The sequence below is a fragment of the Otolemur garnettii genome, unplaced genomic scaffold (assembly GCF_000181295.1).
Source record: "Otolemur garnettii isolate 467f Iridium unplaced genomic scaffold, OtoGar3 scaffold00160, whole genome shotgun sequence".
Classification (NCBI taxonomy): Eukaryota; Metazoa; Chordata; class Mammalia; order Primates; family Galagidae; genus Otolemur; species Otolemur garnettii.
The window spans coordinates 1,172,650-1,183,996 of NW_003852555.1; the positions used below are offsets into that span (position 1 = coordinate 1,172,650).

General features: G+C 45.0%; 1 protein-coding gene across 1 annotated transcript in view; it reads left to right on the forward strand.

Annotated features, from left to right (window-relative positions):
- PRDM6 (PR/SET domain 6) overlaps positions 1–11,347 on the forward strand; it is a 99,672-nt gene that overhangs the window by 69,470 nt on the left and 18,855 nt on the right. Inside the window, exons 4-5 of the mRNA XM_012811477.1 lie at positions 2,009–2,133; positions 10,169–10,175. Of these exons, the coding sequence (XP_012666931.1) occupies positions 2,009–2,133; positions 10,169–10,175 (132 nt within the window). The remainder of the gene's footprint in view (positions 1–2,008; positions 2,134–10,168; positions 10,176–11,347) is intronic.

Genomic DNA, 11,347 nt, shown 5'->3' on the forward strand with positions numbered 1-11,347 from the left:
GATTTTACAACTCCCCTTTCATGATGGTGCTTACACGACGAGCTCTCTCTGCCAATCTGTTTTCGATTACTTCAGATCTTTATAAAGTGAACTACAAAAACACAATTTTAAAAACTGGCATCCATCACCAGTGACCACGTCCAAGAGTAAGAAAATAGAAAAGTTGGACCCTGAAGAGCCAGCCTAATTTTTATTGTACATGAATGTCCTCTTCACAAAAAGTCAGCTGGTTTAAATTCATTCTGTTATGATTTGTAATATCTAAATGGAATTTTCTTCAAAGCACCCTTGATTGATTGACCCTTCGCTGAACGTTTTGTTTTTATTTTGAGGCTGACAATAATGTCTGTTGGCACGCGTTCTGCCTCAACTGCGTTGGGACGCCATGAAGCTATCTTTATGAGTCATCCAACCACAATACTAAATACATGTCAGCAAAGGAAATATTATCTGAAAAGGAAAAAATCCCTTTGATGTGCTTCAACATGCAGAGATTTCTGCGAGTTTTGGAAGCTCTGCCCGCTTGTAAGGAACGGTGTATGCTTACACATTTTTTCCCCCTTTCGGCCTACACTGCGTCTCAGAAGACCACCCATTGCTCGAAAACAGTTCTGCTCTTTCAGCAGCAAAGTATGTCATTTGGTTTTAGCACATTCATTTGCCGGGCCCTGTGTTTATATTAAGAGAAGCCAAACCGAGAGATGAAATGTTACAAGGGTGAAGTACAAAGTAGACTCAATTTTTCTCAACTTAGGAGATGCCAGTGATTTATAGCTCGGCTCCAATTTTGATTTTTTTATGTAGCAGTGGAAAGAATTAATAAAATGCACAGCTTTAAGAGAGGCAGAGAGGGAGGAAGGGTGGCGAGGGTCGGACCACTGGCTGGAGTTTTTGTCAGATATTCATAGAATGTTGGGGAAAACATTCTGCTTAGCTAGCAGTGCCCTCGTGAGACAGAATGGCAGCAAGTAAGGAAAATAACAAGATAAATGAAATTTTTGCAGCTGCAAGTAAAATATTGAGAATCTGCACTTTTTTATTGATCTTTATGATCCTATTGCCAAGAGCCACTTTGTGGTGACAAAATATGTTGACAAGTGCATATCTCACTGCCATGAAAAATGTGGAGAAGGCTTTGCCTCGTGTCTGCACTGTTATACGAGGAACAAATTGCCCTGCTACCGCCAATTCCTTACAGAAAGGAGAAATTTAAGGCCCACCAACCCTCCACACTTTTATCTTGAACTTGAGGCTAATATTTGTAGCAATTCTTCATTGAGAAAACCAGTCGCACTCTCCTCATTTTTTTTCATCTGTAGGTTTTTCGTTACCGTACCAAAGCTGTTGTAAAAAATGTTTATTTCTTAGTACCCTCACTGCATCATCTCAGAGCGTAATCTTTCAGCCAGGGTAAAGTGCTCTTCTTGTGTTTATTGAATTTCCATTCGTTTCACATAAGAGAGTTTTTCTCTCCTCCTGTATCAAACTTTACAAGAAAGGCAGTGGAGAGGGATTTTATTTCCCTTAGTCCTTATATCACAAAACTGCTTTAATTTTATTACAAATTTGGGAACTCCCCATACCAAGTGGCACGAATACACTGAATGCTTTTCCTGCAGATAAGAAATCAATAGTATTAATTTATGTAAGGCGTTGGGGCACCCGTGTCTTTGCAATTTGCCAGGAGAGAGAATTTTCTCATTAGTGTGAGAGGGAATTTTTTTTAAAACATGAACTCTTCCTTTCTGCTGTCTCTGGGGCCGAATATCTGTGTTTTCAGCTAAGATGTTCTATGGAGGGACGCTGTGGAAATAAACCATGCACTGTTTATTATCACGAGCGATAGGCTCTAATTGGTTGCTGGAGACAGAAAGGGAGGTGTAGATTTATTACAAACAGAAACTGCTTAGGTGGAGCTGGGCAGAACTTTTGGGGGGGAATAAAAATGTGGCTGGGGACGCATGAGTCCTATGTATTACTAAGCTGGGTTTTCTTTTGTTTTGAATAGGTCGAATATATTCTACCGAGCCTGTATAGATATCCCCAGGGGCACCGAGCTTCTGGTGTGGTACAATGACAGCTATACGTCTTTCTTTGGGATCCCCTTACAATGCATTGCCCAGGATGAAAACTGTAAGAATTTATTTTAGCTCTGAATTCACATCTCACAGTACCTATTTTTAAGAGTGTTTTCTGAATCTCCTGAAACCTGATTTCCTGTGATACGTACAGTGCTCAAGTCTGTTCCAGCGTTTTCTTTCCCCATATGTACTCTGCTTTCCCACAGGGAGCCTTAGTCAGGACAGGCCAGTTCTTCCTTGCCCGTTTACAGTTTAACAACTGCCAGAATTTTAAATAATAGCTGATAGCAAAGTTAAGTCGGCTGGTATTGTCTGCTGAGCACCCACTATGTGCCTGGTTCCGAGCTTGCCACCTTAGAAGGGTGACAAGAGTACTGAGAACAGCAGCTTCCTCTCTGAAGGGCTGCACCATTCCCTGGGGGCCACTGCATGTAAAAACGAAATAATGAGAAAACAATGTCATTTAATCCGGGGTAAGGACCCCTCCAGTCGATTGACTGCTTCCTCCCATGTCGTTACTGGAATGAGAAGGGAGAGTAAAATCTCACTATATGACTAAGGAGTTTGTGACTTTCTAAATGTTTTTGTCTAAAATCATGCCTAGAACAAGATAATTGTCTTCTATCTTTATTACCGTCTAGGCAAATGTGAGCTTACAGCAACTTTCCTTTAAACTTCATACTTTTGTTTTATCAATTTCGAGGAAAGTAGTATGAGGTAATTTCTAGTTTGGGGAACAGAACTTTGTAATCCTAATGTGCTTCAGTGAGAAACACTGGTTTCGGGGATGCTGTGTTTTCTTGTCACCAGACGGTCTAATTTGTGAATTGATCATTTGATATTATGCTACAAAAAGAAACAAAGATAACCAGATCTGTTTTGTTATGGGATGAGAAATTTCATTTTGGAAAAAAAAAAAAAAAGGTGTCATTTTCCTTTCTTCTTCTCCACTTTCTCTCTCTTTCTCACACGCACACACATTTGATTTTAAAATGCTCTTGTTACTACTGATCAAAATAGCAACGATCAGATATTTTTTCCAATGTCGACTTTAATGTCTTTGTAAAAAGTAAAATCCTCAAAAAAACTCTATTACTATCAACTTTCCTTTTCTATTTTACCCTAACCCCAAACCAATGTCAAATCAAAAAATGAATCTTTGGACACGTAGTACATTCCTCTTCCTTCCCAAGTTTCCATTGGAAAGCTTCATTTCTGCAGCGATCCTCCTGTTTGAGGGGATATCTGTTTTCATAGGAGAAACTCTCAGGGTTGGACGTGAGACTGTGCTTGGCGTTAGAGGCAGATGTGGCCACAGAGGCCACTGTGCTCTGGTTTGCCCTAAATGGCTCCATGCCCCAGGCCCCTGAAACTGGATCTAGGTCCACGCACAGAAAAACACCCACATCAGCTCACCAGCCTGCTGACAGGGGCTTGTCTGTGTGTCGGAACCCTGACAGCATCACCTTTGGAAGGGTGGAATCTGATCCAGAAACCCATCGAGGTCCCCTGTACCCTCATTTAATACAACCAACCGCTATAGCACCTGAAAATGTTGTGGTATGCATGTTGAGGAATGTCCAGGAGTAAACATCTCAAGGCCTAGAGTTCCAGAGTACATAACATATCATCCACACAGTCACTCAGTTATTCATTCATTCCCCGCTCAGCTATTTATGGAGCACTTACCGTGGGCCAGCGTCTTTGCAAGGTGCTGCATGTACAACAGTGAACAAAACAGGCGAGACTTCCTGCCCTGGTGGAGCTTATATTTAGTGGAGAGAGACAGATCATCAGCACATACAGAAGTGAATACATAGTTTGTCTGATGTTGATAAGTGTGGTAGGGCTAGATCAAGCAGATAAGGGGTAAGGAGTGCCAGGGCATGGGAGTTACCTTTCAGAGAGTGATCAGAGGTTAGGTCCCACTGGGAGGGTGGCTTTTGGACAGAGACTTTAGGAACAGGAGGGACAAACTATGTGTTAATGGGAAGAAGTGCACTCCGGGCAATCAGACTGAAAGTGTCAGGGCCCCCAGACAGAATGTTCCTGGCACATTGGAAGGGTGTCACAGAGGTCAGCAGGGTGCAGAGGGGTGAGTAGGGTGGGGAGAAGTTAACTAAGACATGGTGGGTGCAGGGGCAGGGACCTGGGAGGACCCTGGCTTTGACTCTGTGTAAGCCCGGTGGTGAAGGGGACTGTTGTAGAGTTTTGAGCAGCAGAGTGATCTGACCAAAGCTGTAACAGGCTTGCTGTGTCCACTGAGTGGAGACTGACAGTACGCGTGTAGGAGGAGCAGGGAACCCAGGGAGAGGGGATGGAGGCTTGGAGCAGGGGGTGGTGGTAGAGGTGGTGAGAGTAGCTGGATTCCGCATATATTTTGAACATTTTCTGACACGTTAGATGCCAAGTGACAAAGAAAGAGGAGCCAAGGATTGACTCTGATGCTTTCGGTCTAAGGATCTGACCCAGAAATGGAAACCATGGCATGGCCACTTGGAGGATGCGTTTCTTTTCTTTTCTTTTTCTTTTTTTTTTTTTTTGAGACAGAGTCTCACTATGTCACCCTTGGTAGAGTGCGGTGGCATCACAGCTCACAGCAATCTCAAACTCTTGGGCCTAAACGATTCACTTGCCTCAGCCTCTCAAGTAGCTGGGACCACAGGCACCCGCCACAACTCCCGGCTTTTTTTTTTTGTTGTTGCATTTGTCATTGGTGTTTAGCAGGCCTGGGCCGAGTTCGAACCCACCAGCCTCAGTATATGTGGCTGGCGCCTTACCCACTGAGCTACAGGTGCTGCCCACTTCTCACCTTTGACATGGACCTGTGGAGTGCCAGACTCACAGCCACGTGCTGTTTCTACCTCCTAATGCTGTTATGTGGACAGGAGGGATCGAGGGCTTGGGGTGGCACATTTTGCAGTCTGTGTGCCATTCACAGCACCTGACAATGGTGTCAAAGAGTGTCCTACCTGGTCTTCAGATTTGGGGCAATAGTGTCAAAAATGTACTTTCTGGAAGCAATATGTGGTTTGCTTTCAGTCCTTGCCTCTGTTAGAGCCCAACCCCTGGGAAGCATTCTCAAAGTTGATGATCAGAGTACTGGATACTTTCTCACAGGGTATACGTTATGTCATTCAGCACCTGAAATCTTTGAAAGAAAATTTGCAAAGCCACCCGAGCTCAAAGTGTCATGGACTCAGTAGGAAAACCAAGTAGCTCTTTTAGGATCAGTTCAGAGCTCTAAGTAAGGGTGGAAGGAAGTTTAAAAGGGATTAAGCCATTGACTAAATACTCAACAGGGATATCCCCCTTCCCCCGAGGGTATTATAGGAATTTTATTTCAGTTCCTGTTTCAAATTTATGTATCTGTCATGTGATTGGCCACCCAGGAAACAGCAGAAGGCTTCATCCGATAGTGTGAGGAAGATCTATGACTTTGCCTCTCCAAGATGGATTCTCGTCCCATATGATTCACTGAGAGGCCTGGGAATGCTTTAGAATGAGGATTCCTTATTCCATGAGGAGAAAATATTCCATGTGATTTAAAAGCACAGATGTGTGAAAGGGCATGGTCAGAGGAATTTAACAGATAGCCTTCCACAGCCCCTTGCCATTTAAATCATCTCCACCGGATTAGCAAGTCTATGACAATTTTTATCTCACTGAGCTAGACTCAGAATAAATTAGGTACCTTACAAAGAAGCTTGAGATCAAAGACGTATTGGGTAGAGTGCCTCCGCGGAGCCGCCTTGGAGCGCTCTGCACACAGCAGACAATTAGCAAATGCTCTCTGGATAAATCCGGAGCATCCCTTTGGCCGTCATGAGAAGGGATGAAACGTTTTAGCCAGATTTTTTCTTTGTTGATGAAACTGATACCTGAACCAAAACATTTACAAAAAATCGTGATTTTACTTAGTGAATAATACTTACGAAGCACTTTCATGTATAAAAGGATCATTTTCTTCCCATGACTCTTTCTACATAGAAAGTGCACATTTCCTACAGGGTGTGTACGGCGGGCTGGGGCTCAGTCAGGGCCCCCTCTGTTGGTGGCCACAGGGCAGGGGGTGGCCATGGCCCACTCACTGCCTCGACAGGCCCTTGAAAGCCATCTTGACTCAAAGAGAAGACAGCATTTCACACAGGCCTTAGGGTTCTGGAAGCAATTCCTATGTTATTTTCTTTGGGGAAAAAAACCCTCATCATTATAAATGTAACGGAGCTGCAAAGAGAGGGCCGTGCATCCACTGCGGGCCTCCGAACAGAGCCCGAAGGAAGGCCCGTGTCGACAGATGGCATCCGCACGGAGGGATGAGGCTCCCCAAAGCTTCCAGTGGGGGATTAGCTCCTGCAGAGTCAAAAGACCAGAGTGGATTCCGATTCATTTCAGAGGAAATTTAAAAAAAACCTGGGAATAAATGTTAAACACATCTTCCTGCTGCTTTTTCTGTCTCGGCTTATGAAGCTGAGGTAGCAGAATGTGAGACTTGATGGCAGCGCGGGAGTTGCTGCGTGGGAGCAAACCCTGCTGGGCGGAGGCCTCCCTTTTCTCTTTGATTTTTAAAGAGCAGAAAATAAAAAGGGGGACCTCAGCAGGTGCCCCTCAGTCCCCACCCCAATCCAACCAACAGTGAGGGACTAGGCCAGTGTAAAGAAGGCCGTACTCAAGCCCTTACCTGTGACCTTTAGACGATTACAGAATAATTCAGCCCATGGGACAACCCGGGTGCAGGGCCCCAAGGGAAGCCTTGTGATGGGTGCAGAAACTCAGGCCCTGTCCTAGAGGACCCCAGTCTAGAAGAAGGCACTTAAGTACCTGGCTACAATGTGGGACACAGGAGGGGCAGCGTGAGATGGCCACGGCGCTGAGCCTCAGCCAGGCTGACTGTCAATGCCGTTGGGTTTCAAAGCAACCAAAAAGAAACCTGAATTGGATTTCTTGCATGATCCAGGAGCCAGCGTTTCAAAGCAACCAAAAAGAAAGCTGAATTGGATTTCTTGCATGATCCAGGAGTCAGAGGTACTATCCTGGCCATAAATAGGGACTGAAAGAATGCTGCCCTCAAGGCAATGAACATCTTGGGCCGTTGGAGAAACAGAGGCACACTTGAAGCTTAGCCCAAGCTATAGGATGGTATGAGGCTGGATTTTGCACTGCCTGCCAGATACGGAAACCTAGAGCCCAGAAAGTAATATAAAAGTTGGTCTGGAGGCTTGGTGCCTATGGCTCAAGCGGCTAAGGCACCAGCCACATATACCTGAGCTGGCAGGTTTGAATCCAGCCCAGGCCTGCCAAACAATGATGGCTGCGATCAAAAATAGCCAGGTGTTGTGGCGGGCACCTGTAGTCCCAGCTACTTGGGAGGTGGAGGCAGGAGAATCGCTTGAGCCTAGGAGTTAGAGGTTGCTGTGAGCTGTGAAGCCACAGCACTCTATCCAGGGCGACAGCTTGAGGCTCTGTTTAAAAAAAAAAAAGTTGGTCTGGAACTGTTAAAGCCTGTAGGTTCCTAGACAAAGGGAGGAGAAGCCAATGGGTAGGCGTGCTTTTGTGTGTGCCAACACCCCTGAAAATGGGATCACAGAGAAACGTGGCAAAGGACTCAGGGAGCTGACTTTCTGAGCAGTGCAGCACATTGCAGTGTCCTGCCTCCGTCCTGGCTGCAGGACACGGCTGCTTGTCCCCCACATCCTTGGGTGATGTCTCTGAGAGGAGCTTGTCTCAGAGAGCCCACGAGAGCCACGTCACCCTTGTCTGTCCTTCCCCCCGTAGTGGCCTGTGTGCCATGACTGGTCACTGTGGGATGCACAAAGGACTAGCTCCCTTGCCTCAAGGCACGACCACTCTGGGGACATCCCCAGCGCAGACTCTTATGCCCCTCCGGTGGCGTGTCCTGCTGCCCTCACTTCCTGACAGGTGTGGATGCTGAGAGCAGACCCCAAACCCCCATCTGCATTTCAGAGTCTGCTTCCTAGGGGGCCTGACTTCAGACAGGTCCCAGAATGATATTTTCCATCCTGACATCTTTACTGAGGCCCAGACTCCTACCCACCTGTCTCTGCAACATCTTCCCATCATGTCTCCCAGGCATCTCAAACGAAACTTAAGTGACACTAAACCCATTCTGTTCACTCCCCAAAACTGCTTGTCCCCTAGCTCAGCTCTTCACACTTAACGTTCATCCTGTTGCTCTTTCTGGAAGCCTCAGCAGCTCACTCATGCCGGCTGTGTGTTGACTGTGTCGTCTTCCTGCGTTTCTTCTCCTCATCTGTATTGCCACTGAGCAGGGTCACCATCTGCTCTGGCCTGTCCCCTGTGACAGACTCCTCCCATTGTCTCCCCACGTTCTATATAGTATCACGGCAGCCAGAGTGAAGTTTCGTTGATTTGCTTATTTTTTTGTTTCAGTTGATTTACTTGTTTTATTAAATAGGTAGATGGGTCCATAGATCAAAGCCCAGAAAGTATGGTGGACACACAGGTCTCCTTCCAGAAGGCAATCAGCAATGTTGACAGGTTCTCAGGTATTCTTCCAGGGATAATTTTTGCTCCTCTTTTCTCCTCCTCTTTGTCCGGGTATCGCTCTCCTGCCTCCCCTTTTTACATTTGTTTTGACTTTGCTTTGTTGTTTATTAATATAGAGCAGTGATGCATTTAAAGCCTAACTCTGATCATCTCACACCCTAGCTTAAAACCCTTTTTTGCTTGCTATTACTCTATGCTAAATCCCCAGCTCCTTGATATGGTAGCTCAGGGGCCACAGTCAGCCTCCAGAAACATTTTGTACGGCCCACGTAGCATTTCACAGGATCGGAACCCAAGTGCCTTCGGACTGGCCAGGCCCTGTTCAGTGTGCTGCCATCGCCATCCTCTGCTGTGCTTGCCTGCCTCCCCTCCCCTCATCTTCTATTTCTGTGCCTTGTCCAGCTCCTACCAGCCGGGTGATTGTGCTGCCTTCCTCTCCAGCCTAAGCTGCAGCCCGGCCGCCTTCTCTCTCAGGCGCCGTTGCTTTCCTGAGGTTCCTCCAGTGCCCCGAGCCCCTTCCCGGCTGGGCATGGCACGTAGGCTCTGCGGCAGAGCTGCTGGGTCCCGTCTCCCTGCATCACCTTTCCCGCATCACCTGTCTGATGCCCACGCACCCGTCAGGACTCAGCTTCCCTCCTACCCCAGTTTGCCCATCTCTGGTTTATTATTTCCTGGCAGCCCTTTCTCCTCTTTCCCGGCACTTGCCACACTATGGTAACTATATTTTGCCAATTCTGAAATGTGTGTATTTTCACATTTAAATATATCTGAAACTGGTAGGAATCTTATGGTTAATGGAGAGTTATAATGGTGAAATTACCAGAAAGGTAGATTTAATGGAAGTGAGTTAATGTTTATCTGTAAAAACATCAACTCCTAGCTGTCTCTCCCACTAAAGTTTATGTGCCATGAGGGCAGGGACAATAGCTTTCTTGATCTCCCTAAATCCACTGTGCCGGGCATGTAATAAATGCTCGGTGTTTGTGGCCTAAATGAATGGACATGAGAAGGAAAGTAGGACTTTGTTTTATGGATCCTGAATTTGACTTTCCTGGGGTTTTGTTTTTGGTTTTCTTTTAAGGTAGCGTCTTGCTCTGTCACCCAGGCTAGAATGCAGTGGCCTCATCTTAGCTCACTGCAACCTCAAACTCCTGGGCTCAAACAATCTTCCTGCCTCAGCCTTCCAAATGGCTGGGCCTATAGCTGAAAGCCACTGTGCCGGCTAATTTTTTCAATTTTTAGTAGAGATGGGGTCTCCTGCTTGCTCAGGCTTGTCTTGAACTCCTGACCTCCAGCAATCCTCCCCCCTTGGCCTCCCAGAATGCTGGGATTATAGGTGTGAGCCACCACATCCAACCTCCTTATGTTATTGATGAGTTCTTTCTGGACTATATCCTTTAAAGTTTTGAGAGTTTCCTTTTCCCTTTAATGTTTGCCTTTATAGACTGAAAAGAATTACTAGATCAGTATTTCTTCATGCAGAAATCACTTTGTCTTTCTGGTCATTTTCACTAGCCAGCTCTGCATCTTTGTCAGTCTCTATAACTTTTCTTGAACAGGGATAAGGTAGTGTTTTCTGATTGAATTTCTGGTTTTATTTTTTTCCTGATAATTTTCTGTGTCTAGTTAAACTTTTATTTGTCCTAACCAGTCTGATACTTATGGAGAATAATTTTCCGTGTCTTCTAAAAAGTTCTCTTTAAAAAGATTATACTTCTTAGGCCCCTAGTGTCGTGTCGAAATGAGTAGGAACCTCATAGTACACTTTAGTGGCCAAATAGAATTGATTTTGTGAAACTATTTACTCCTATCCTTATTTTTTTCTTTACTTTAAATTATTCTCATTTTCATTCTATGGGTTTAAATATATTCATAAGTGGGGACCATCCCAAAGGCAGATGGCAGAGTACACGCATTGCTGCCTATAGTGGGAAAACATATTTGCCTGTAGTGTCTTGGAAGAGAAAATAGCAATATGTTAGAATAATTTTATTCCAGCTCTTTTTGCCTAAAAAAATGCTATTATTATTACAGTTCAACCTCTGAAAGTTGACCACCCAAGGTACTGTACAAACTGGTCAACATACAGAGGTGGTCACCATAAGGACCTAGGCCTGCTATACTGATATGTACACGTGGTGTATGTCCAGTCTATGGAAATTAGGCCAACGTAAGAAGGTGATCATCTAGGGAGGTGGTCAATTATGGAGGCTTACTGTGTTATCATTAATGCAGATCCCATACATCTTGGATGATTATACAAACTTTTAGATATAGAAGTCTAGATTTTTCATTATTATCTGACATTGATCATTAAACTTACAAAACTTACAAAAATTCATTGGCCCACAAATTCTTTTGTTTTAATATAAAAGTTATGTGACCTTAACAGTTAAAAAAAAAATCAGTCGCTTAGGTTACTTTCTAGGAGTGTAAGTGAGAAGCCAGAATCTATCATCTATACTTAGAGGACTATTTGTATTATTTTCCCCCAAAGGCATCATATTCCTCTTTCCAGCAGTGATGCTTCTGGCCAGCTTTTCCCGCTCTCCTGAATGTCGATGACATCTTCATTCCACAGTCTTCCCACCATGCACCCCTTCCTGTTAGTCTAAAATTTCCTGGCTCGCAAGAGCTTAGTGTTCCCTGAAACCTTGTGGATTTCCCTGTGTTTGCGTCCTTTGGACTAGTAATGAATGGGCTACACAAGGCGGTTCTACCCTGGTCTCTGGTGATGC